The following is a 27,457-nucleotide window of genomic DNA, read 5'->3' as shown; positions in this document are numbered from 1 at the left end:
AAGCAGTAATAAAATGTTTGTTCCTTATAACTGTCCCTAATTAGTAAGCCAGTGGTGATTGTGTCAAGAAAAACCTCAGACTTCATAAAAAGAAACCTTGAGAGGAACCAGACTCAAAAGAGCACCTCATCCTGATCACCAAATGTTCATTTATTACAGTTCTGTCATTGTTGAGGTGCTGTTCAGTGATTGGTGCTGAAATCCAGAACTGTTCTTGCAACCTGTGGTCCTGAACCACGTGTTGCTCCCTAATCGCATAGATCGCCATGCCGTTGATGCGAAACCATCTCCAGGTGCAGAGAGTGGCCTCCAATCAAACAGAGAACGCCATCTAGAGCCAAGGCACTAGGACTAACCGGGCAGCTCCGGTGTAAATGCCGCTCGGGTTTATATATATATCGATAGTTCTAGATTTTTTTGTTTTCGGTCCGGTGTGTTTTAGCGGAATTTTTACTTGGGCCCTACGCAGGTGATGCTTGGCGACAATCGGGTTTTTCTCAATCAGTTTGCGGCTGAATGAGCACAAATCTACTGGAACGTCTTCCCAGAAGAGTGGATGTTGATATAACGGCAAATAGTGACTGAATGTGGAATTTTGACCCTATTGTGTTGTTTTTGAAGAAGAATTTTTTTTTTTAATTAGAAATCTGATCTAAAGTCGATATTTCATGGTTCTGTTAATATTTAATTGATAAAACCACCACATCCAGTGTAACACAACAATGCCATGTGTCGATTCCCCGCTTTTTTGCTCACAGCAGGAGAGAAAACCCAAGCGAGCCGAGCTGGAATTACTCCCTCCTGGTGATGAAAGACAGAAGCAGTGACGAAAAAGAGAGAGAGAGAGAGAGTGAGTGAGAGAGAGTGTGTTGATTGAGAGCCCTGAGGATGTGCTGGTAATGAAACCGCCTCTACTTGGCCATCTGCTGAACCAGGCAGCCTACAGACAACGCCGAATTACTCAGGAGGTACGGCTCGGATTTGATTGCAAAACCTGTCACGACGTTCAGGGGGCACTTTGAAGTCGTGCCTTCTGTCGAACAAGGCAAGGTTCTTGTTAAGGATGGAGAGTTCACTGCTTTTGTGTGTGTGCAAGAAACTGACAAAGAGGGGATTGAAACCATGCACACACTCGAGCACTATGGAGGATGATGAGTGACTTAATTACAGGTTATTGAATGTTATAATTAAGTAACAAAAACTTAAACACACCTGACACTTGCAGCCATGTGAGGTCATTTCCACAACTGTTACTGCAAACTTGGTCACAATTGTATACATTTTTTAACTTCTTTCTCTTTTTTCTTCTTCGTTTTATTTTTTCAATGTTTTCCTCCTTTTTTTAATCTCCTTTTTCTTTTTATTCTCTTTCACATTTTTTTCTTTTTTGTTTTTCCTCCTTCTTCCTTTCCTACATCTTCTACTTTTTCTTTTCCTTCTTGCCCTTCTTTTTCTTCTCCATTTTCTTCACCTTTTTTCTTCCTCCTCTCCTCCTTATTGTTCTACTTGTTTTCTTCTACTCCATCGCCTTCCACTTCTTTCCCTTCTACTCCAGTTTCTTCTTTCTCCATTTGTTTTTTTTTCTTGTTTCTTGTTTTTTTTACTTCCATTTCTTCTTTTCTTCCTTCATTTTCTTCTTTTTAGGAATGCTTTGACAGGAGTTAAAATGAATATTTAACACACACACACACACACACACACACACACACACACACACACACACACACACACACACACACACACACACGTGCCATTACCGAGCTGAAACTTATCTTGTTCTTCTCTGTAAAGCTGAAAAAGGAGATGGTGATGGCAAACAGAGTCTAAAGATCAACTTGCTGAATAGATTTGCTCAGAATTCAATTAAATCCTTAAACTGCAAATCCGGCATTTGTCCAGCCGCGTGCACACACACACACACACACACACACACACACGGTGGGGATTTTATTTTGAGACGTGACTGATAATCCACTCCTGAGTGCTGGAGGAAGTGAGATGGAGTAAGAAGTAGACGGACAAGAAAAGACGCTAATGCTGATAAGTCATTTCTATATAACGACGAAGACCAGACACTGAATTAAAAAAAAATCTGAAAAGTGTCCTTCCCCCTCATCTTCTCTCTTTTTTTTTTTTTTCTTCTGCTTCTCTTTTGTCTGCCCTGTCTTCATTTCCTTCTTTTTCTGTCATGTCCTTTTTTTCCCTTCTTTTAATTCTTTTTCTACAGCTTTTTCTTCTTCCTCTCCCTCTTCCCCTTCTTTTTTCTTCTTCTGATGCCATCTCTTCTAATTCTTTTTCCTCTTCTTTCTTCCTATTTTTTCCTTTTGTTTCTTTAACTTTTTTTTGTTTTACTTCTCCTTTTTTCTTGCTCTAATTATAAGTAGTGTTAGTAGTGGTTGTTGTAGTATTATTAATTTTATTTATTTATTTATTTTGCTTTAGTGGTTCTTTAGCACTGTAATATTCCTTCGCATAAAATGAAAATTCGTGAGCGTTTTTTTTTCCCCACCCACTCGCTACCTAACACAATTCCTCCCACAAAAGCTGTAAATGCAAAAAAAAAAAAAAAAAAAAAAACAGTCATGATCAGACACCCCTTTACAACCCACAGGTCTCACGTCACCGTCCAATCTTACTTTAGATCCAGATTAGATCAGATCAGCACATGACAGCTCAAATAAATTGAAGAACATGAGGGAAGACACTGCTGGAAGAATCATTACACTGGAAGGATTTTTGACACCATGCTGTTTACTGTCCCGTCTAACATCCAGAACTTCTGGAAGCCTTTATAAAATCTTGAAACTTTTTTCCAGGTCTTGCCTTTTAGGAAAAAAAAAAAAAGAAAAAAAAAAAAAAGAGTGGAGTTGAAACTAGTCTCTTAGCAACCCTGCTTAACCAACGCTTTTCAACATTTTATTACAACACAGTGCTTAATCAAGTCAAAGATGATACATCAACCCTGTGCAACTCTGTACAACACATTATACTGGAGATACACTTCTTTCAGCTTCTCCCATTAGGGGTCTCCACAGCGGATCATCAGTCTCCATACCCCCCTGTCCTCTACACCTTCCTCTTTCAAACCAACTACCTGCATGTCTTCCCTCACCACATCCATAAACCTCCTCCTTGCTCTTCCTCTTTTCCTCCTTCCTGGTATCTCCATCCTCAGCATTCTCCTACTGATATACCCCATGTCCCTCCTCTGCACATGTCCAAACCATCTCAATCTCACCTCACTTGCTTGGTCTCCAAAACGTCCTACATGCGCTGTACCTCTAATAAACTAATTTCTAATCCTGTCCATCGTCGTCACTCCCAACGAAAACCTCAACATCTTCCGCTCTGCTACCTCCAGCTCCACCTCCTGTCTTTTACTCAATGCAACTGTCTCTAAACCATACTGGAGATACACTATTTTGCCCAAAGGTTTTCCTGGCAGAACTGCTTTAGCTCTGTTCTCTTTGGACAGCTCATGTGTTATGGCTCTCTTCAAGTCATTCCATGGGATTCTCTATTGGGTCAGGTCTGGGCTCTGTTTTTTTGAAGCCATTTTGGATCTTAATATATTATATTATCAAATGTTTTGGGCGGTTTTATTTAGGCACATTATATTTGTCAGTACTCTTAGATGATCATCAGATCAGCATTATGCAGAAAACCATTACATTCCGAAAGGTGCCCCTATTTTTTCTTGCCACTGTATTTAACCGATTTCCTAGATGTTTGTATATTTTAGCTCACAGCAGGTCTGCTTGAGGTGAAGTTGATGGGATACAGTAGCAGGCTGTTTATTGAACGGATCCAAATCATGGTCTGGAATTGATTGAGCAGAGAGCATGAAGCAAACAAACAACCCCCCAAGAAAAACACTATTAGTTCCAGAATTGGAGTAAGAATATGGATATTTGGTGATTTGGAACCCTGACATCAGTACCTGATTCAACACCTTCATGTCTGAATGAATCTCTCACAAATCTCCACAAAATCTAGTGGAACATCTTCCCGTAAGAGTGGAGCTTATTATAACAGCGTAGAATGGGATGTTCAAAAATTTAATCTTATACTCAGGTGTCCACCAAAAGCTCACAATGGCTCAGTTCTGCTTTACAATTTTACTATGTGCAAAAGTTTTGCCCCCTCCGTCTGTAGTTTTTTTTGACATCTCATTCCAGGTCTCCTACTGGGAAGTTGTTGCTTAGCGGTTACGTGGATCGGAAGATCAGGGGTCGAGCCCCGGGAATCTCCAAGCTGCCTCTCTTGGGGCCCTTGAGCAAGGCTCTGAACCTTCTGTGGCTAAGGATCTTGGGTTACGGATCAGAAGGTCAGAGGTTAAAACCCTGGGATTGCCAAGCTGCCACTCTTGGGACCCTTTGAACAAGGTCCTTATCCCTCTGTGTTCTAGAGGTACCTTTTACTTTTCAGGTCCAGAAAACAAAAAACCTCAATTGGAAACATATTCTAACTGAGCCATTAATGTTCAAAGCCGGCTAAACACTTTACTTACATTGTTTTTGTACGTGTTACTTCGTTTGTGCGCTTTCAGCACCCAGAGAGCTGCACAAGTCCATTTCAGCTCACGTCTCACTGCTCTAATTGATTATTAGCGAGTAAAAAAAAAAAACAGAAATCCAATTACTGCAAAATACAATTAGTCCTTCCTTGGATGGGGTACAGTGGACAATTGACCCTTGGGAGAGAAATAAATCAAGCGCAGCGAGCGGGGTGCCTTTAACCGCAGCAGCTGTTTAATGCCTCGATTAAATCCTCGCTTAATGAAGAAAACAAAACAATTATGTGCATGTCGATCCGAGCTGTTCGAAGGCCGAGGGAAACTCATTAACCTCGCTCGTCAAGGTAGCGCAAAACCAGGCTCTGCCTCTCGTATTTGATGGTTGTGTGAAAAATTTGATTAGCTGTTTCTAGACACCTGTGACATCGTGTTCTTCTAGCAGACAGATTCGTTGATTGAAGTTTGGTGCGAAAGACTCGCTCTCTCCAATTGACGCACGGATCCGTGTTGTTAGATTTGCGTTAAGTGACTGCAAGCAGTATGATTTTTGCTTGTGCAATCAACTCATCTAATCTAAACCGTATGATATTCCCCACTCTTCTGGGAAGATGTTCCACTAGATTTTGTGCTCATTCAGGCACAAGAGCATTAGAAAGTCAGGTACTGATGTAGGCGACATGAGGACGCCCGGGGTGCGGTCAGCGTTCACATAATCAGTAGGGTTGAGCTTAGAGCTCTATAGCAGAAGACCCAAAATAACTGTCATGCTGGGACACGTTTCGGTCTCTTAATTTACGTGAAGTGAAAATTTCATACTAGCACGCCCAAAGACGTCACACACCAATAACACCATAATTGGTATTATTTTTTTATCTGATGTTTAGAAAATGTTTATAAAATTTGTATAAGAAATTCTGGCCCAATTTTTTATTTATTTATTTATATATAAACTCTTTATAAAAAATATATATTTTTTTGCATTTACTCTCCACGACAAGCCTGTCCCTTTTCTCCAGGATCTTCTCCTGGATTTAATCAAGTTGTCCAAGGTTTTCGGAGGCGAACGTATTTCGGGCAGATGTGCGACTTGTAGGGTTCAGTCGAACGATAAAGTGCGAGAACGGAACAGAAATGAGGATGCAGTTTGAAAAGAGAGATTTCAAACGCAGTATTCGAGATAGTGGAGCAGTGCAGAGACGTCTCCCAGTACATTGCATTTTAAAGCAGGAACATTCGGAACTGAAATGAGTTTGTCCTGTTCCTGTGAAAGGATCCTGAAGATGTCTCCTGAAAGCAACACTTTATATTTAATTGCATCGTGTGCCTGTGTAGATCTTAAGCCTGTGTGTTCGTAGAGATTGTGAATGAATGCGTCAGTTTTGGTGACTGGATGTCCACACACACTACCGGTGTCTGCTATTTCATCATGCAATAGCCACCTTCTCCTGGAAGCTTGCGAGGTCCTCATTAAAAGAAGAGGCCGAATAAAACGAAGGCACGTCCCGGTAATGAACACGTCGCTCGGGTTCGCACGCTTCGAAAGCCTCCTCTCTCTGTGCATGATGCATCCTGCATCCCAGTTGATTTGCCGCCTTTGGTTTGTAGATTAAAGCGCCACGCTGCGTCGCTCAGGCCAACACACAACATCGCAGGAAGAGAATCCGGAGCCTTTTGTCTGCTCCTTTTTTTATAGCTCATATCAGGCATTGATTACTGAATGATAATTGCGCATTTAAACATCCGGGCCTTCGGGTTCTTCGCCAGTCCGTCCAGCCATATCAGGAATCCAGCGAACATCTTTTCTCATCCTGCCCTCCTGTGAGCTTTTCTCCGAGAGGAGTGCTTGAGCTAACTGGAGCTGTCAACATGACTGGTCTCTGAGCTTTGCTCGAGTGAAGATGTCTTTCTCGTGTGTGAAACGGCGACGAGATGAGTTTGCAGTGTAAATTTCACAGGACATGATCCATGGCTGCGAACACTCCACACTGTAAAGGGGAGAGAGAGAGAGAGAGAGAGAGACCCCTAGTCTCAAAGCAGCTTTACAGAGATAAAGCACTTATTTGTTCCTTATAAATGGAAATTTATACCAAATGATTGAGCCTGTGGCTAGGAAAATCTCTTTGATGCTTCATGAGGGAGAAAACCTTGAAGAACCCGACTCAAAAAAGGAACCCGTCCTCATCCTCAGCACCGACTGTTCATTCCAGTTCTATCGTCATTGAGGTGCTGTTCAGTGATTGGTGCTGAAATGCAGAACTGTTAATGCAACCTGTGGTCCTGATCCATTGTAGCACAATGTTGATATTCATTCAAGTACAAATCCATCCTCACAGTTCTGGAGTTGCTCAGTAACTTTATGGATCTTTAGGTTGTTTAGGTGGAACCATAATCAGCTGCACAGTGTGGGTCTCCATTTGAAGAAAAATCAATCCAGAGGTAAAGTAGAGACAGAGGTCTTAATTGAATGACCGGTCTTGTGATTGGCATACAAGCTGCCACCCAGATGAGGATGAGGTTCCTTTTAGAGTTTGGTTCCTTTCAAGGTTTCTTCCTCATGCCATCTCAGCTTTGCTTGCCACTGTCACCATTGGCAACATCTCAGAAGAGTGGAGGTTGTTATAACATAAAAAATACGATGTGGAATTGGATGATAATCTTATGGTCCTTTTTCTTAAAGAGGAAAATGTATTTCACTTTGTCATTATTACGTACCAATTTGAGCTCGTTGTTCCTATATAACGAGGGTCTGTGTGACTTAACGATTCGAGCGTGGAGAAAAAAAAAACTATTTTTGGTGGGGGTTTTTTTTTGTTTTTTTTTCCTCCTAAAACTTCTCTGCGAGCGCCCTGGATTCGGTCAGTTCCATTAGTCGGAGTAAACACATTCGGGTACATGTACGTATTGTACATTTCGGTACAAGGCATGAGAATGGAAGAGAAATTAGGATGCAGTTTGAATGGACAGATGGAGCATTTCGAATGCGGCATTGCAGATAGAAGAGGAGAGCGATTTCTCAATAGGTCCCATTCCGAAGTCGAGGATCAGGAGAAAGATGTTCGAAACAGAAAAAAAACTTCTTACAAAGAGCTGAATGTCACCTTTGAAATTTGTTCATCCTGTTCCCTTGAAGAAGCTGGTTGAGACGAGGTACATTTGGTCGGTCCTGTAGAACTTTCTTTAAAGTTAAGTCGCACGTCTCTGGTGAGGGTGTGAGAGAGACAGAAGCATAAAATGTCAAATAAATAAATAAATTCCCTATCCTTTAAGAAATCGATCAAGACTGTTGTATAGATGTTTGACTGCCACAATATTAGGAATAGTGGGTGATCTGTCTCATCCTTCTTTTAATTGTTAGAATTTATATATATATATATATATATATATATATATATATATATATATATATATATATATATATATATATATATATATATATATATATATAATATATATATTTGTTTTCTTTAAATATTCTATGTAGCACTTTTATATTGTTCTTAATATATGTGCATTATTTTTTTGTTTATTTGAACTTATTGGAATTTTAATTATTTGTATTTCTCTATTTGTGATGCTTTGGCAGTACAAATCTACAATTATTTGTCATGCCAATGAAGCACCTGAAAACTGATGAGCGAGAGTGATATATAAAAAGAGAGATGGTTGGTGTCTTCAGCAGAATTTTAAACAGCAGACTCTCGGGCTGTAATCAGGATAGAAAGCAGACTTCACTCATTAAACCCTCACTTATTAAAACACCCAGTGAGGAGGAAACGTGTTGAAATGAATCACTAATGAAACACAGACTCTGTACATTAACGCTGGTTTACCTCTGGTGTCGGGAAACCCTACAACAATGTTCTGTACATGTTCATAAACCTGTTTCTTCTTATTGGCAGTGTTTTAATTTGTATTTTGCCATGTTTTTTCTTTAATATGAAAATACAGTAAAAGTGTAACAAAAGAACAGTAAAAAAAAAAAAAAAAAAAAAAAAAAGTTAGTAAGTAAACTCTGTTGAGAAGCACTGTGTCAATGAGTGAGCGATTTCCTCCTCAGTATCCGTGGAGCAGCATGGAAATAGTTTGCTTCCCACCTGTAAGGTCTCTCGTACCCGGTAACATGGAGGAGGGTCAACATCTGCCCCATGAAGACTCTACACTGGTGTCCCACAAGGCTCAGTAATTGGTCCCCTCCTTTTCTCTCTCTATACCCACTTTCTTGGTGAAGTCATATCCTTGCATATCCTCAACTCATTTCTTTCCCTCCCTCAGATACCACGGCTTCCACTCGGATCTTGGCATGCTTGGCGGACATATCTTCATAGATGAGCAAAACACTGATACTTGCCTACAAGGCCAAAAATGGACCAGCACCCTTATACCTTAAAGACGTCATTGCACCTTGCACTGCACCACGCTGTCTGAGATCCTCCAGCACTGCTCGACTGGTACCACCTTCTCTCAGGATAAGTGGTAAGTATACTTCAAGGCTCTTCTCTGTTGTTCCACCCATATGAGGATGGGTTCCCCTTTGAGTCTGGTTCCTCTCAAGGTTTCTTCCTCATAACATCTAAGGGAGTTTTTCCTTGCCACTGTCGCCACGGCTTGCTCATCAGGGACAAACGCACACCATTCACCTTCACTGTTGTTTTCTGTAAAGCTGCTTTGAGACAATGTCTGTTGTGAAAAGCGCTATACAAATAAACTTGACTTGACTTGACTTGTTCTCTGACTGGTGGAAGAGGTTGAAGGTGAGCGGTTGGAGGCATTGAGTGGCTGGTGGAGGTGGGTGGCTGGTGGCACATATGCAGGTCGTTCGAAAGTTAACTATAAAATAAAAATTTTATTTACATATTTACATGCATACACCTTGGAGTCCCGTGTCCAAAATCACTCACATTCACCTATCCAACATGTGATTTCATAGCCATGACCTGGAGTGACCCCACCGAAAGAGTTTTCTTCTCCCCTGTAAAAACCAGTTAAAATGTGAGCAGTGTGTGTTTGTGGATTTAGAGAAAGCGTGACAGGGTGTCAAGAGAGGAGTTGTGGTATTGTATGAGAAAGTCAGGTGTGTCATAAGTATGTGAGGGTGGTGCAGGACATGTATGAGGGCAGTGTGACAGCAGTAAAGTGTGCAGTAGGAACGACAGACTGCATCAAGGTTAGGCTCTGAGCCCTTTCCTGTTTGTAGGGTGGTGGACAGATTGACGGACGAGGTCAGACAGGAGTCTCCATAGACTATGATGTGAAGACCAAGGAGAAGATTTATGGATGTGGTGCGGGAAGACATGCAGGTAGTTTGGTTGAAATATGCAGATGTAGAGGACAAAGGGGGTATGGAAACGGATGATTCGCTGATCCCCTTATGGGAGAAGCCGAAAGAAGTAGTAGCAGTTCTTTTGATTGGAGTTCTCTTAAATAAGGATTGTAAAGATGATAATTGATTCTGAGCGCATGAAATTAGGTTTTGTCATGTTTGTGGATTTGTGTAAAGTTGCTCCAGTAGTGTTGGAATAAATCTTGTTTCTAGGGTTATCTTATTTCTATACACCTTTCCTTCCCCTCCCCCTACTGTGACCATCAAAGATGGATTTCACACAATCCAGAGTTTTATATAAAAGCAGGTAAGCAGATGTTCCAGGTAGTAAAATATCCAGTCTACACTATGTTTAAAAGTTTGTGGACAATATTATTTGATTGTCATAATTTGGCCCTAAACCCCTATTTGCTTTTATACTAACCTCCACTCTTCCGGGAAGATGATGTTCTAGATTTTGTGGACATTTGTGCTCATTCAGGGTTGTGATGTATGGAGGTTTATTAGGGTTTATAGCTCTATGGCAGACCACTCGATATCTTCCGCGCCAACCCATGTGAAGCATAATTTCGTGGAGCTGGCTTTGTGCACAGGATCATTATCGTGCTGGAACAGGTTTAGGTCTCCTAGAAAAGGAAGAAAAAGGTAAAGGGAAAATTTATGCTACTGCATCCAAAGACGCCTTATATGCCTATACCGGTACTAAAAAGTTATCGCGATGGCCCTGCTTGATAAGATGCCTTATTTTATTAGTACCCTTTTTTTTTTTTTTTTAAAGACAGCTGTCGTTCCGAGTGGTCGACACTAGGGGCAGTGTGTTGGGCAGCGCTCTGCTTTTATCTCGCATCGAGTGTGTGTTTTTTTTTATCAGATGCGCTCCGACTTGGTTGGTGATCAAACGAGGCATAAAACTGTGTAATTAAATAAAACAGTCAGCAAACATGGTGAATATTAATAAATAAATCATTATTTATTTACTAATTATTCACATTTTTTTTTTTTTTTGCCATATTATCGATTTGGTATTGGTATCATTAATATTTAATTAAGGTATCGCATCAAAGTCAAAATTCTGGTATCGTGAGAGCCCAAGTGTATATAAAATATTATATAGCATTTTATATATATATATATATATATATATATATATATATATATATATATATATATATATATATAGTATATAATATTTTATTTTGTCATATTTTAGATAAATATTAGTTGCAGCAAACTTTTCATTTCCTCTTTCCAAACAGAAATTCATCAGTAAATGTTTATAGTGAACATTAAACTCTTTCGAAATGTGAGTGGAACGAAAACATAAATAAATAAATAAATAAATAAATAAATAAATAAATAAATAAATAAAAATCACTGAATACAGCAGATTCTGGGAATTGTTACTCTAATAGAGTCAAAATTTTACATAATGACTTTATGGAAATTCAGAATGAGTTTAAAAGCCTGCTCTGGTTAGGCTTTGGGAGAATCGAATTGACTACACAAATACGCGGTTAATGTAAAAACGGAACGCCTAATAGAGCATGTTTTCAAGCTGAAGTGGTTTCTGGGAACATCAACAGGCCTGGGAGGAGAAAAAGTCTGAGATGGCGTGTGTTTATTTTGTACGCAGTTCATATTGGGTAGCGTTAGAGACATGGCATCTTTCAATTTGAACTATGTAATTTTTTATGAGACCGGATTGACTGTAGGCTCAGCTTCGGCAGTGCAAAATCGTCACCACGTGGTTCTTTTATGTGCAGGTAATATTTTCTAGGTACCAACAAAAGGCCTGTTCGTTTAATATACTCTTCTTTTGCCAGTAGGTTCAGGTGGTCCAGGATCAGGTATTTCTGGTATTATCGCAGGAGGCAAATATCCTCTAAAATGCAGATTGATTGCACAATTTATGCATATGCTAGTTACCAGCTGAAGACCTGTCCATTTAATGTGTTTATTTTGCCAGTTCAGTTCTATGGTTTCCGGTATTCCCAGCTAATGGAGGTATTCTAGTCAACATGAGGTAATAGATGAAGTAGACTTTACAATGTATCAAGGCCTTGAGTCTACCTTTGCTAGGCAAACTGGGGAATGCAGTGCCCACATGAGGGTCAAGTGACACAGTATTGATGTGTGTGTGTGTGTGTGTGTTGTATCAATTAATGTTAAGGCACTACAAATCTGTAACAAGCTTCTGCTTTCGAGTACTCAAATCTGGATAAGGTTTTTACAGTACACCTAAAACCGAGTATTCTTTTATCCTAAATGAATATTTTCCTCGGATGAACACTGTAATGTGTCGAAGGAATTCCATCGAAGGATTCTTTACACTTAAGTACTTGGAACTGGTCATTTTCAGAACTTAAAAAGACTCCAAATTGGTGCTTCATTAAAGGCAGGTGCACTCGGAGTCTAAACCTGATAAAAGACTAGTCAGCTGTTATCTGTTGTTAGACAAATGCCTTGTCAGCTACAACTGCCTCATTAGGGTGATCAAGATCTCGGCCTTTTCCGGTTAGGTGCAGGTTGTTACCGATAAAAGCAAGTCAGGGCTCTTCTAAAGTGCCTTTCTATGTTCAAATGAATGCAGCCATCTGTCCTATTTATGGCCACCCAATACACTATCCTTTTACCCATCGATCCATCTGTCCATCTCTCAATCCATCTATATATATTTTCGTCTATCCAACGGTTTATCCATATGACCATCTTTTCATCTCTCCAACCCATCTCTTTTCCATCCATCCATATGTGAATTTTCTTTTTTTTTTTTTGTCTCTTTGTACCATACATTTTTCCATCTGTCCATCCATCTGTCTTCTCCATTCATCTAAATACACACCTTTGTCATCCATCAACCATTTTTCCATTCATCCATATGTACAATCTTTTCTGTCTATCCAACATCTCTCTTTTCCATCCATCCAAATAAATATCTTTACCATCCATCCTTCTACCCATCTGTTTATCCACACCAAAGTATCTTCCCGATTCTGTCTGGATTAAACTCATGTAAGTGAAGTTCGCCTCCCATCTCGCTGTAAATTCCGGTCACATTCCCTACTATTATATACGGAAAATAGATTTCCCAGGTTTCTAATTATAGAAACCCTATAGCTCCGCAACCCTGGAGCTCCAATGAGAAGGACTTTCCTCCTGGTCCTACTGCAGAGCAGAGTGTGGAACCGTAAACAGCCACATGCTGCTGAAACCTACATGATCGCAGAGTTATGAAGCTTAGGGCTTTTCTTGCTGTTCTTAAACCAGCCATTCTGGTTTGACTTGAAGGTTAAATAAACCAATTCCGTGATCGTATCTGTGGACCCACGCATGCTGCTAATTCACTATCGCTCCCTCTGGGTTGTACTTTTAGTCTGATGGGGGCTGATGTATGTTGTGTCTCGATTAAAATTAATTATTCAGCGTTAAATTGTTTCTATAAGCTGTTGTAAAAAAAACACCTGCAGGTTCTGGGCACAACTTGACAGCAGCTACCAGTTAATGACTGTAAACACTCATTAACGGAAACCTTCTGCTTGGATTCTTTTCTTGTATCAGAAAAGTTTCATCTGAACCAGGATTTATTTCTTGTGCTCTTCAGTCCATGTACATATAAAGTTTGTGGACACTTGGGCATGGGATTGGTTTTGCAGTTTGAATGTCTGGTCCCAAATAGCACCTATAAAACCTGCACACTTCTGGGAAGATGTTCCACTAGAGCTGCTTTTGGAGATTTGTGCTCATTCAGCCACGTTAGTAAAGTCAGGTGGTGATGCAGGTGAGGAGGTCTGGAGTGCACTCACATTCCAGTACAATTCATTGTGATCTGTAGAGCTGATGTTGGAGCCTTACTCCATCTTTCCAACCATCCATCGCTCCCTCCCCCTTTCCAACCATCCATCCATCCCCCCTTCTTCTTTTCAACCATCCTTTGCTCCCCCCTTCCAACCATCCATCCCTCCATCTTTTCAACCAACCATCCCTCCCTATTTTCCATCCATCCATCCCTTCCTGCCCTCCATACATTCATCCCTCTCTCTTTCCCACCATCCATCCATCTCTCCATTTTCCAACCAAATATCCATAATTCCTGCCCTTCAACATCCATCCCTCCCTCTTGCCAACCATCTATCGCTCCCTATTTTCCAACCATCCATCCTTCACTTCCTCCCTCCGACCATCATTCCATCTTCCATCCCTATATCGTTCTGTCCACTTATCCATCCAAAATGTTACAGAATTGAAAATATTCCGCAAAATGTCATTAATTATGCAAATCCAAATTTGTATTTAATGAATAATTTTTCACGAGCAGATTAAGGAAGCGGATTAAATCGAATTAAAAGCTCAGATCTGGCAACTTTGTCTGGTTTCTTCAGGTTTGAATGAAGAGCTTTTTATTATTCTCACTGGAATCTTCCAGTCACTGTGCCTTTTCTGATATTTCTGATGGTGTATAAAGCCCACACACACACACACACACACACACACACACACACACACACACACACACACACACAAAAAAACCCACAGCAAATGCGATCACTGTTCAACACATCGAGTGCGCAAAGTATATTGTTAAAGAACAACCAGGTTTCAAAGTCGTTACTGATTACAGATTGAACAACAGCAAGGTGTCGCACTCAATACCGTAATCCACGTTCCAAAATCCGCGTAGACGCCGATACACCGGACAATACATCAGGGTAATATTATCTGAACAGTCTGAACAAGTGGGAACCGACAATAAAAAACAAAGCTTTATTTATTTATTTGTTTTCCTCGCCGTAGCGGCGCACAATGCGATTCTACTGATCATAAAACCAAATTTCCACGGGATGAAAGCGTCAGCTTCAATCACATCGAATTTCTGTCGAGCTCGAATAAATCACTCGCTCTCACCACCTGGATTTGCCTGCGTTTCTTTTTTTTTTGCACTTCGGAGACACGAGAGAGAGAGAGCATGCTCTCATTTGGTATTCTGTCCAATTCCCCTGTCGATCTGTCTGAAATAATCAGGTGATTGTGCCTGTGGTGTTGGATTTAAAATGGATGACCCGACTTTGGCTGTGAAGTCAAGAGCATGTTAAAATAACATGAAAACAGATGATGCACTGCACTGCAAGATCACGAGAAGATCACTACGGTCAACCAGCAGTGTATATATAAATATATACATACACACTTCCTACAAGTATTGAATTTACATCCATCCTTTCCTCCAATTTTTCTACCCCTTCTAATCTTTCCATCCATGTAATCCAAGCATTTGGCCATCTAGCTATCCATCCCTCAATTCTACCGTACCCCTATCCGTCCACCCATCTTTTTATCTGGCCACGATTCATCTGTCTACACACTTTTCCAGCCATCCTGTTATCCATTTATGCATCTTTCCATACCTCTATCGCATCATGCATCCATCCATCCATTTTTTTTAGCCATCAATCCTGTTATCCATTCATTCGTCTATTCATCTTTCCAGCCTTCCATCCAAGCTATCTATACGTTCTTTCATCCATGCGTCCATCTTCCCAGCCTTCCGTCCGTGCATCAATCCTTTCCCTCCATTCGTCCATCTTTCCATCCATCCCACTATCCATGCATCCATATTTCCATCCATCCATCGCTGCGAGTAAGATAAATCCATCTATGCACCTTTCCATCCATCCTGCTATCAATCATTCAATCTATAAATCTTTCCATCCATGCGTCCATCTTTCCATCCATCCCGCTATCCATGCATCCATCCTGCTATCCATCATTCAATCTATACATCTTTACATCCATCCCACTATCCATGCATTCATATTTCCATCCATCACTGCTAGTAAAATTCATCCATCTATGCACCTTTCCATCCATCCTGCTATCTATCATCCTGCTATCCACCCCTGAACCCCCTCTTTTTCATTAAGATCTTTTTACTTCGCCTGAAATCATGACTCAAAGTGTGAACATATCAGAATGAAAAAAACTCCCAACAGGACATAAATCTACTGAGGTGAAGGGGTTTAAAAGCTGGTAATTGGGCACCTGTAATGTGTCGAATGTGTTGGCTGGTTTTCACCTGATGTTTTTTTACTCCTTGTAGGCCAACTTCATGTGATCTAATGATGACTCTTGGGTTTTGTAAAGGCACAAAGTTATTGGTGAACAGAGAGAAAAGGAGCAAGCTCAAAACACCAACCCTGCGGAACACCAGCGGGCTCAGAACGCCACCCTGAGTTGCACCCTAGGATGTACATTTATCTTTATCCCGTGATTGACAGGTGAATCCTTACATTACAAATTGCATTTGTAGTAGAAATTGTGAACATATTATGCAAAATGCACTATAATGTATGATTTTAAATCTTTCTGGGTGTTTAGTTGTTTTGTTAGTTTTTTTTTTTTATTAATCAAGGAATAACACGAACCATGCTGTGCTACAGCACCCCCTTTAGGCCGAACTTGCTCTTGCGGAAACGTTCCAATAGCAGCACTGGTTTAAATTGGAATACAAGTACGGATTATTAAGTAGAGCCAATGCAAATGTCCCACCAGGTCGCTCCTGAAGGACCGTTTGTTTGCTGTGGTCTCTGAAGAGCAGTTACGAGTTCTTTCATGGCTGAAAGAGAAGAGAAGAGAACAGTTTCTGAAGGTGTTTGTTTTATTCATTAAGAGCTTGTATCTTTTGTCCAGAGGGGAGATTGTGAAATACGAGGCACGATGTGCCGGGTGGGAGAGGTCCGAGGACGTTTTCTAAAGCTCTTTCTTTAGATGTATTTGATGTACAGGGGATTGCCCTGCTGGGAGATCAAATCTGCCTTTTCATGTCTCTCTGACTTACACTTTCATCTGCACTCATTACACAGTTTGTTTTAAAGGGAAAAAAAGAAGGAGGGGGAGGAAAGTCCCCTCAAAAACAGAGACACCTGGTTTCTGCTGCAGCACGTCATGTAGACGGGGCAGACTTCATTTCTGTAGACATCACAGACAACAGACCATGTTGGCGTTCTTTTCTGTGCTTCTGCTGTGGTACAATTAAGGACTTAATTAAGGACACGGCTTCCTCTTATCTCCTTCACCAAGCCCTGCAAAGTCATATACCAGATACCAATACCTCCAGCGTGAAGTACAGAACCGTCCGTAAAAATATTTTACTAATAGTTCCAAATGAGTAATCGCTGTTCACCACCGTTCCCAGCAATGAATCACTGTTCATCTCCGTTTCCAACTACTAACCACCGTTCCCAACAACTAATCACTGTTCCCATCAACGAATCACTCTTCACCACCGTTCCCAGCAACGAATCACTCTTCACCACCGTTCCCAGCAACGAATCACTCTTCACCACCGTTCCCAGCAACGAATCACTCTTCACCACCGTTCCCAGCAACGAATCACTCTTCACCACCGTTCCCAGCAACGAATCACTCTTCACCACCGTTCCCAGCAACGAATCACTCTTCACCACCGTTCCCAGCAACGAATCACTCTTCACCACCGTTCCCAGCAACGAATCACTCTTCACCACCGTTCCCAGCAACGAATCACTCTTCACCACCGTTCCCAGCAACGAATCACTCTTCACCACCGTTCCCAGCAACGAATCACTCTTCACCACCGTTCCCAGCAACGAATCACTGTTCACCACCGTTCCCAGCAACGAATCACTGTTCACCACCGTTCCCAGCAACGAATCACTGTTCACCACCGTTCCCAGCAACGAATCACTGTTCACCACCGTTCCCAGCAACGAATCACTGTTCACCACCGTTCCCAGCAACGAATCACTGTTCACCACCGTTCCCAGCAACGAATCACTGTTCACCACCGTTCCCAGCAACGAATCACTGTTCACCACCGTTCCCAGCAACGAATCACTGTTCACCACCGTTCCCAGCAACGAATCACTGTTCACCACCGTTCCCAGCAACGAATCACTGTTCACCACCGTTCCCAGCAACGAATCACTGTTCACCACCGTTCCCAGCAACGAATCACTGTTCACCACCGTTCCCAGCAACGAATCACTGTTCACCACCGTTCCCAGCAACGAATCACTGTTCACCACCGTTCCCAGCAACGAATCACTGTTCACCACCGTTCCCAGCAACGAATCACTGTTCACCACCGTTCCCAGCAACGAATCACTGTTCACCACCGTTCCCAGCAACGAATCACTGTTCACCACCGTTCCCAGCAACGAATCACTGTTCACCACCGTTCCCAGCAACGAATCACTGTTCACCACCGTTCCCAGCAGCGAATCACTGTTCACCACCGTTCCCAGCAGCGAATCACTGTTCACCACCGTTCCCAGCAGCGAATCACTGTTCACCACCGTTCCCAGCAACGAATCACTGTTCACCACCGTTCCCAGCAACGAATCACTGTTCACCACCGTTCCCAGCAACGAATCACTGTTCACCACCGTTCCCAGCAACGAATCACTGTTCACCACCGTTCCCAGCAACGAATCACTGTTCACCACCGTTCCCAGCAGCGAATCACTGTTCACCACCGTTCCCAGCAGCGAATCACTGTTCACCACCGTTCCCAGCAGCGAATCACTGTTCACCACCGTTCCCAGCAGCGAATCACTGTTCACCACCGTTCCCAGCAGCGAATCACTGTTCACCACCGTTCCCAGCAGCGAATCACTGTTCACCACCGTTCCCAGCAGCGAATCACTGTTCACCACCGTTCCCAGCAGCGAATCACTGTTCACCACCGTTCCCAGCAGCGAATCACTGTTCACCACCGTTCCCAGCAGCGAATCACTAACTATCACTGTTCCCAACACATCTAATCCTTGTCCTTGACTTTTCCCAAAAAGTAAACATTTGTACCCACTTTCTAATCAGACATATTACTCAAAACACCATTTTTATTATTTTTTCGTCGTCTTCAAAAAGATCTATTCGTAGTTTATGCAATATTTGACAAACGGTTTCGACACGTGAACGGATGTGCAAACCGGCATCATCAGCCGGATCCGTACTTTACTATACTTTCTAGACGCGTTAGCTGCAAAATAAACGCTTGTCCGACACTGAATGTGAGCAGAGTCATGAATTTCTTCGCCATGAATCTGGAGGCTAAGCGGCGAGAAGCCCCGCAGATCCATTACGCCGCTTAATGCGGTCCGCGGAATCTTAAAGTTCAGGAATAACGGAGTAAATGTCATAACACGAGCTGCAGCCTCCCCGGGATCGAGCCTGGTTTCCGAGCAAAACTTATTAGAACATCCACTACAGTCTCCGTATAATCCAATGATAATGTCAGTGTCTGTGCGGATACTGAAATCGGCGCACGACAGCCGATTGCTCAGCCTTAATAACTTCATATGAAATCACGAAGGCAGGGAAACTTTCATCAGACGAGTCCGCCGATGACATTTAAAACTCGCACCCGAGCAAGTGAAAGGGGCAGAAAGGTTAAGCTGTATTAAGACCAACAGAATCCCACCAAAACCCCCTGAACATCATGACGCAGCCTCGGCTCTGCTCCTGGAGTGGGTGTAGATCCTGGAGCTTTGCATAGTTTTAGAGCTTTATTACTCCGAATTTGCTCTCAAACTACAGGCTTTGAGCTCAAGAATAAGGCGAGAAAAAGCCAAAAAATGGGATATCCTGATTATCCAAGTCATCATATCATAAAGTGGAAAAATTAGCTTTGTACAGGTGGATACAAATATTCAACATCGCATTGACCTGATGATATTTAGCTTTTAGCAAATTTATGATATAACGTTTTCAGCTCTTCTCCTTCTCTTCTTTTTCTATCGATATTCCTGATGAGTATATATGGGCATATTCTGATATTTAAACGAGATTTAGATTCAAATGCGTGTGTTTATATAGAAGTGTTCAGTTCTTTAATGTCTGACATTTTTTTCTTTGATAAAAAAAAAAGGTTTTAACTGACTTTTATTTTTCTCAACATTGTATACTGATGATATCCAAACTTTGGAAGAACATGTATAGAATGTTACCAAGTGACCGTGTTTTCCGTTCTCCAAAACCTTGCCTCACCAAAAAATGTTTCCCCTGCAGTTTTGAAGGAGTTCCCACAGGCATTGAGTATTTGTTGGCTGCTTTTCGTTCACTTTCCGGTCCAACTCATTCCAAACCCAATTGGACTTGAAATGCTGCATTAGATTAATGCTGCATGATTACTCTCCTTACTGGACAGATAGCTCTTACAGAACCTAGAGGTGTGTTTTGGGGGTCATTGTCCCGTTTGGGGCAAAGCGTCTCCACGGGATCACGGCTGCTCCTCACCACACTTTCAGAAACCGTCCGTTTACCCTTCGTATGTTTTAAAACCCATCAGACAAAAGGACAGTTTTCCACTTATCTAATGTCCATTCCTTGTATTTCTTGGCCCAAGTAAGTTCCTCTGCTTGTTGCTGCTGTTTTTCCCAAATGTAATATTTTAATATCAATAAATTGCTCTACTTCCTGACTAATCGCCTTGTAACTATGGTCAGGTTAATGCTAAATTATACAATCGTATGTTGCTTATGATTTGTATAATCATGCATCTGATTTTAGCTACATTTCTTCCAACTCATTCATTCAAGGCGCATTCATGTGAAATCTTCTGCAGCAGAGGTAGCTCTTGGTCTTCCTTTTCCTATTCTTAATGTTATTGAAATGTTGCATATTGACTGATCTTCGTTTCTTAGTGTTGGATCGTCTTTGTCTTTACATGCCGTGATATGGATCGTACAGTAGTTGTAACAATAATTGCCCTACTAAATCTGTAGCCACCCCTCCCGCGTTCGAGTCTATAAAGAAACTGATACTTTTATTATTGAAAGCGGCTGGAACTGCCAGTGTTATTTTTTTTTTACTCTGACTTCTTAAACAAGCAAAAGGTACAAAGGTTTCTTTAATTGAACACTGGAAAAACCATCTGCTGATGTAATTTCTTCGCCACAAGAGCATGACTCGGCCCTGTTTGTTTTGGGACTGTAAGCCTAGCAGATTTCTTTCCTAGCAGATGAAGAAGAGGCCGAGGCTGCTGCCGGCTCAGGGAGTTTCGTGCCTCGCTCGTATGCCACAGGAGGCCCGTCGAGACGTGAGCTCGTGTCACGGTACGAGTTTTTTTTTATAGAAGTAGGTCCTGGTAAATATGGAGGTTGATTGAACATCCTTGAACTTCTTATCTGTTTCTGAACTATTGTGTTGCAGTGTGGATGTGCACAGATCCTGCTGCAACAGGGCCTTCAAGAGGTGTAACACTGAAATAACTTCCACAGGACCCAAGTGTTCTCCGGCAGAACATCACCGGGTAAGCAACACACACACACACACACACACACACACACTCGCCTGTCTAGGTGATGGAAAAGTGAAAAGTTCTTTAGACCAGTACCGAGGTTTTCCCAGCAGAACTCCAACCAGTGTATCACCTTCAAAGTGCATCCTGATGCTCTCTCTTCCCCATGTAAGCCAGGATTTACGCACACCATGCCCCGAGAAAAAAAAGCTGCATACATCGTAAAATTGTTTGTAGTAGGACTCATGTTTTCCGAGGACACAGTCATTACTTTAAAATATCGCATGTCGACTTTTGGCCCAGGATTCTAAAAAATGTTGTTCAGTCTGGGGTAAAATACCAATTTAACAAATTGCACTACATTTATTTAGCAAAACGGAGCGATTTTGTCGTATTGCGTTCGTCCTCGTAAACCCGTAACATCAGGTCGATTTAAACACTAATCACGTGGCTTCTGCCATGTTCCCTTCCAATGTTGATCCTTTAAACTCAAAAAACACCCTCAGCACTTGCTCGAATGCCCTGAACCACCAGCATTTTCTTTGCATCCGGCCCCCCTGATAGATTTTCAGTCACTCACTATTAGTCCCCACTGTCCCGAACCTCACACACACACACAGGCAAATCATTAAACTGGACATGTGCAAAGAACCAAACGTCTAATGCAGTAAATCAATTTGTTTTTACCTTTGAATAACAAAGTCGGGCAAGGATGGCTATTCTTCCATGGCATGAATTATTGAGGTGGGCTCTAGAGCTTAAAAGGCACAGTTAATGTTCCCCTCTGCTTTACAGGATCTGATTGAAAGACCTGAGGAGAATTCAGTTTAACATCAAGCCACATCACACACCAGGACTTCAAATGGTGTCATTAGGAGTGATGTAGGTCACATTCGTTACATTAAGATCAGCGGCTTCCTGAAGGTAGGTAGTGTTGCATAACACACTTTTACTACTGAGCATCATCGCCATCTAGTGACGAGTTTCAGAATGACACCAAAATACATACTTGCATGCTTTTATTTACACACTTTTTTAAAAAGCATTAATCAGCAGATACAATGAAATGGTATTGCATAAATAAGAGGAATATATTTGCATATAATGCTCAGCTTGTGGTTACATATTTTTTTCAGCATGAAAATGGAAACTGAGTTACCGGGCTGGTCCCTTCGACGTGTTCGTGGTCTGTTTTTATTTTTTTGGTCTAAGATGTAGAAGACTTCTTGGGAATGTTCTCAGGGAACACTTAAGAATGAGGTTGTGGAATGTGAAGTGTGTGTAGACTATGCTAAAGACCATCTGAGTGTTAAGTATTTAATACTGTGCATAGTAGGAATTTTTGATTCATCTTTTTTTAGGGTCATTTATTTAAAGTAGGGGTTTTTTTTCTGTAAGACTTCTTGACCTCACAGATCATATGGTTAGAAAAAGGAAACATTTATATATACGCACATTGTGTAGGTCTGTGTATATCTAGCTCAGGCTTTGGTTATATGAGAAAAGCAGTGTCTCGTGCTAAATTCTAGTGTGTAAATCGCACATTCTCTCACTGTGCTGCTTGTGAAGCTTCACACAGGCTGAATTATAATACTTGCGTTAACATACTGCCGACTGAATTGAATCCCACTGTGTCGCAAAAATATCAGAATATCTCGTTCCGTTTCCCTGCGGGTGACGTCTACTTGCGGGCCACGGTTTCGGCCAACTTCTTCAGCCTTTTCTTTAGCTCCAGGGGAAACTTCTCGTAGCACTTCTTACACACGGGCTTCATGTCGAACTCCACAAACTTGTTCCTGCGAACAGAAATGTTTACTCCTGATTGTACAGAAAATAATCACCTACAGGGCTTTGCAGAAGTGTTGAATTCACTGTAAACTCATGTTTTGCAGGGTGAACACAGCAGGTGAAAAGGAGAAACACACTGACCCCCACTAAAGGAAAGAGTACAGATGGAGAGGGGGGAAAAGGAGAAGGAGGAGGACAGCAGTCAGACGGCGACCGGCTTCTTCTTCCTCTCGCGAGTGTCGCGTTCGCGTTTAGCGAGACGCCGTTTGAGCTCCTCGGGCAGGTGGTCGTAGCAGTGCTTACACACGGGCTTCAGATCCACCTCTACAAACTTGTCCCTGTGACGACGAGGAGGACGGGGGATGTGGAGGTCCAGCAAAAGAGAGAAAGAAGGAAGCAACAGGGGACAGAAGTGTTTTTAGAAAAGGAGGAAGAACAAGCAGACACTACAGAAGAGAGCGTGAATGTGTGTGTGTGTGTGTGTGTGTGAGACTCACTTCAGCGTGAGCTTGGTGTTGCACGTAGAACAAGAGAAGCAGTTGACGCACCAGGCTTTGTTCAGAGCCGACACCACTGTAACACAAATCATGTTAATAAAATGGCACGTTCTTCACACAACAAGAGCGCACATGGTTCCTGTACTTACCGTCTCCCTCGATCACGCGGTTGCAGTGGTAGCAGACGTCGCCGAAAAGCTGTCAAACAACAAAAGGGGGTGGTGAGAAGATTCATAATTCAAATGACCACACTGGATATTTAATGTCCTTTTGTAGGGAAAAGACGGAGGCAGAAGACGAGGGGGACGGTGGTACCTGGTTGTAGTGAGTCTCGCAGTACGCCAGCCCTTTCCTTTCGTAGTGCGGATGACCCAGGAAGGGTTTCTCACACTTGGCGCACACAAAATGCTGCAAACACAAACACGATGCTGTTAAATGAATGGCTTAAATCTCAATATCATCATATATAAAGTTATAAACCCTGTGTACAAAACCAGCTTGATGAAGATATGTGGGTTGGAGTTCCCTGAACTCGAATCTATTCCCATTTGGGATGAATTGGAATACTGACTATCTTAAAAACAATGTCTAAATGTGTATAATGGTATAAATGTTTACACACCTCAACATGCCACTGCTTGCCCATGGCATTGACCACACGGCCCTCGATGGGCCTCCTGCAGGCGCCGCAGATAGGAACTCCCATCTTATCGTGGCACGGGAGACAGTACAGCTCTCCTTTCAGCTCCCGCGCGTCGGCAGTCAACTCCTTACTGTGGAACAGATCCAGAACACTCCTATCAGCTCCCATTCACACGCGTAAGATTAACTTGTTCTGGCAACAGAGTCCTGGACGGCGCACCGACCCGCAGTTGTTGCAGTTGAAGTGATCCGGGTGGTACGGGTCATTCTTGAAGATGAGCGGCTGCTCGTCGATGATGGCGTGGCACTTCTGGCAAATGTACTTCCCCAGACCGCGAGCCTTCTCCCGATTGTGACAGGGACGGCACAGATGGCTGCAAAACATTGGATAGTGTAGTATTAATATAGTGACACGAATATACTGTACATAGAGTTGTTCTCATTTCTGATATAAAATGACATGATACATATGTGACCAGATTTAATAAATGATTCGATCATAGTAATTATTGACATTGAATAAAAAAAAATAAAAAAAACCTGTACACTTGTGCCTGTACATTCATTCTCCATATTTAATAAACATTTAAAAAATGTTTTACACACACAAGGGCACAGTTGCTTCACTGTGAGTCTTAATTGAATATATTTTTTTTTTAATTAGGTACTTTAGCTGTACCAACAATAGCAGCTTCAACATACGTGACTGCCATCTACTGGTCATTTATAAAACTGCAACAACGAACAATTTATTTTTGTTGGTATTACATTCTTTTATATATTTTAAACAAACTATTTCCACTTTGCACTCAGCTGAAAAGCAGCTCTCATAAAATGCCCCCGTTCAGCGCAATAACCGTCAATACAATCTGAAAGAAAGCCTCGTAGAAAACTTACCGGCCTGCATTTTTGACGAATCCGACGTCGGCTAACACCGCCTGGCAAATGTCACAGCAGAAGCAGTCCGGGTGCCAGCTGTTGTTCATCGCTTTAATCACACGCCCAATGATGAACTCGCCTACGGACAAAAAAAAGCATCAACGCCGATTACTTTTCTGTACTCTATACATACAAACACTCAATTTACAGTGCTTTTTTTGCTTTAGGACAAAATGTAAGTCATCTGCTCTTGCATCTTGACATGTTTCCTCCCTTACCACCCGAAATAATTATACAAGAAAAGACCATGGGGTTATTTTTGAGTGTTATATTTAAATCAATCTTACCGCACTGGTGACAGCAGGGGGCGAACAGCATTTGGAAATCATGCTCGCAGTACTTCCTGCCTTCAAACTATAGAAACAGAGCGAAAAAATTATTACAAATAAATAAAGAGAGCAAAATGTCAAGGAATTCTGGACTCTGGTGTAAAACATTAGCTTAATACAAAAGTTCATCCAGATAGGAAACATTATTACATGAGGCAATAATGGAATTGGGAGGCGAGTTTTATTACAATAGTAATTAAGTTCCACCTCGTAGAAGAGTCCGTCCGGAAACTGCTGGAAGCACTGGGCGCACACGAAGCACTGCTCGTGGTACAACTCGCCGTTACTGTTGACGATCTTCTCGGCCGGGGCGAAGCCGCTTTTGCAGCGCTCGCACGCCGCGTTCGCCAGGGCATTGGCCATGTTGCTGCTGGAGGGAGAAGAACGGCAAATACTTTTTGTGATCTAATGACTTGTGTTGAATCGAGAAGGAAAAAACGCGACTGCAGAGTGAAGTAGGAACAATAATGAACAGATCTGATGGTGATTTCTGGACTGGAAATACTCCTGATTGCGAGCGACCCGAAGGAAACTTTCCCCGCTTCCCCGAGCTGCAACTCGACCTACAGTAATGTAAACACTGTGGGTGAGGGGGGGGGGGAGTGCTTTTAAAATACTGTAAGTGGATTCAAAAGTTTGGGCGCCCCATCCAACCCCCCCGCCCGTCTTAATGACATTCTGTGAAAACATCAGTTACAGCCCATGTTGTTAAAGTTTGGAGAATCGGGGAATTTAGTATCCATTCTAATGCAAATCCAAATAAAACCTCATGAAGCATATTAAGAAACTCTGCATGAAATTGATTTCAAACCCATTGACCGGGGAAAAGGAAGTGCTTTCGAAATACGGTATGTCTTGTTTTTTCGTTATAATAAAAAATAATTGTAGATTGGACACGAGGACCCGGACCTTTCCATACATCTACATGGACTGGAAAACTGTAGACCTGTAGGATTCTGCCTCAGGGTTTCGCTTGAGGTCGACAAGGCGTGATGTGGCTGGGGATGAGGAGATGTTCCCTAATATGGACATTACATGGAACCCATGAAGGACACTTATCTTCTCCGGATTTGGACTTCCTGTGTGCCTCAAGTGCTGCATTAAACAAATAGAGTATCTATAGAGCACATCTATGGGTTTTATGACCTGTTTCTGCTCTTGGCTCACAAAAGAGATTGTGATTGTGTGTGTGTGTGTGTGTGTGTGTGTGTGTAAACTCCCTTATGTCTGCTCAAATATGTACACATGGGGGAGGGGAGGGATGTTAGTGGGCGTGTCCAAAATCAACCATTTAAAATAAACCAAGAAAAACAGGTATTAAACATGTTATAATAATAAAAAAGATAAAACCTTTTAAAAGTACGCGATTCTGTTATTTTCCTCGAAAATGTACAAAGAAAACTGTTAAAACGTAAATGGTATCGCCCCCAAACTGTTGACCAAATAAGGGCATTTTCCCCCCCTGAATCGATTTATGAACGTTGGTTCCATCGCAAATGTTTCCAAACGGACTTAATGAAAGGGCGCGCTATTCTCTACGTTTACTTCCACACCCTGCGCAGTGCACTTTAATAGGGAGTAGGGAGAGATTTGGGACGCGTCGTTTGTAAACCAAGATGGCCGCCATATAATATTCAGCAATGTGCGGTTATACAAAGTTATATATAAAGTTATACAAAGAATTAGCTCATGTTTATCCATTGAATAAAAGAGGACGCATTTAAAGTTGTAAAAAAAAAAGAGAGAGAAGTTGATATTGCTGATAAACAATAAAATGGGTGTTAGTTAGAACCCAGGTAGCATCTGTGGCTAAGAAAAGCGAAGTGTTTGGATTCGAAGCTAAACTTTATCTTACCTGCCCGTCATTTCTGAGACACCCAGCATCCCCTATTACACCGCTAATCCAGGAAAAAAGATTAAGACTCGGCGACTTTGAAACCAGTTTTACATTAATCAGTTCTGCGCTGAAACGCCGCGCAGCCGAACGCTTTTCCTCCCTCTGCGTTTCTCCTCCGAATTTTCACTGACCCCACCCTTTCGCCAAGGGACCGTCAACAAACTTCCGCCCCCAACGCAAACGCGAATTCTAGGTGTCGTGTACAACACACGCAACCATTTGAATAAGGGACTATTTACAAAGGCGCTTCTCCG

The 27,457-nt window shown here is 42.0% G+C and overlaps 3 protein-coding genes across 6 annotated transcripts in view; 1 reads left to right on the top strand and 2 right to left on the bottom strand.

Moving 5' to 3' along the window:
- slc4a10a (solute carrier family 4 member 10a) overlaps positions 1-27,457 on the bottom strand; it is a 352,554-nt gene that overhangs the window by 55,322 nt on the left and 269,775 nt on the right. The window lies entirely within an intron of this gene.
- On the top strand, positions 724-24,577 carry LOC310735201 (uncharacterized protein). Its single transcript, XM_083557808.1, has 7 exons — positions 724-1,170; positions 8,789-8,989; positions 20,382-20,441; positions 20,830-20,926; positions 21,024-21,123; positions 21,907-22,035; positions 23,004-24,577. Exons 2-6 carry the CDS (start codon positions 8,842-8,844, stop codon positions 21,940-21,942), a joined length of 441 nt encoding a protein of 146 aa, XP_083413934.1. The 5' UTR covers positions 724-1,170; positions 8,789-8,841; the 3' UTR covers positions 21,943-22,035; positions 23,004-24,577.
- Positions 22,114-27,357, bottom strand: lims1 (LIM and senescent cell antigen-like domains 1). 4 transcript variants are annotated; one of them, XM_083557801.1, is made up of 10 exons: positions 27,162-27,357; positions 25,514-25,676; positions 25,265-25,331; positions 24,936-25,056; positions 24,263-24,412; positions 24,019-24,169; positions 23,712-23,804; positions 23,546-23,594; positions 23,397-23,472; positions 22,114-22,907 (listed from the first exon to the last, which is right to left on the bottom strand). In XM_083557801.1, the coding sequence occupies exons 1-10, from the start codon at positions 27,188-27,190 to the stop codon at positions 22,793-22,795; spliced, it is 1,014 nt and encodes a 337-aa protein (XP_083413927.1). In that variant the 5' UTR covers positions 27,191-27,357; the 3' UTR covers positions 22,114-22,792. The 4 variants fall into 4 exon arrangements, with proteins under 4 accessions (XP_083413927.1, XP_083413926.1, XP_083413925.1 ...); XM_083557800.1 differs by having other exon boundaries at positions 22,114-23,237; positions 25,514-25,673; positions 27,162-27,354; XM_083557799.1 differs by having other exon boundaries at positions 22,114-23,237; positions 27,162-27,353.

This window comes from Silurus aristotelis (assembly GCF_946808225.1).
Source record: "Silurus aristotelis genome assembly, chromosome: 13".
NCBI lineage: Eukaryota > Metazoa > Chordata > Actinopteri > Siluriformes > Siluridae > Silurus > Silurus aristotelis.
Note: the sequence above shows the minus strand (reverse complement) of the source record. Positions and strands in the feature narration are given on the sequence as shown.

Excerpts from the sequence above, each read along its gene's own strand:
- LOC310735201 (XM_083557808.1), top strand. The coding sequence starts at position 8,842 with ATGAGCAAAACACTGATACTTGCCTACAAGGCCAAAAATGGACCAGCA. Across the intron at positions 8,990-20,381 it reads ACCTTCTCTCAGGATAAGTG|CTACATTTCTTCCAACTCAT; the intron begins GTAAGTATACTT and ends ATCTGATTTTAG. Across the intron at positions 20,927-21,023 it reads AGACGTGAGCTCGTGTCACG|TGTGGATGTGCACAGATCCT; the intron begins GTACGAGTTTTT and ends ATTGTGTTGCAG.
- lims1 (XM_083557799.1), bottom strand. The coding sequence starts at position 27,190 with ATGCTGGGTGTCTCAGAAATGACGGGCAG. Across the intron at positions 24,413-24,935 it reads TTCGTCAAAAATGCAGGCCG|CCATCTGTGCCGTCCCTGTC; the intron begins GTAAGTTTTCTA and ends AATGTTTTGCAG. Across the intron at positions 23,238-23,396 it reads AACACCAAGCTCACGCTGAA|GGACAAGTTTGTAGAGGTGG; the intron begins GTGAGTCTCACA and ends TCGTCGTCACAG.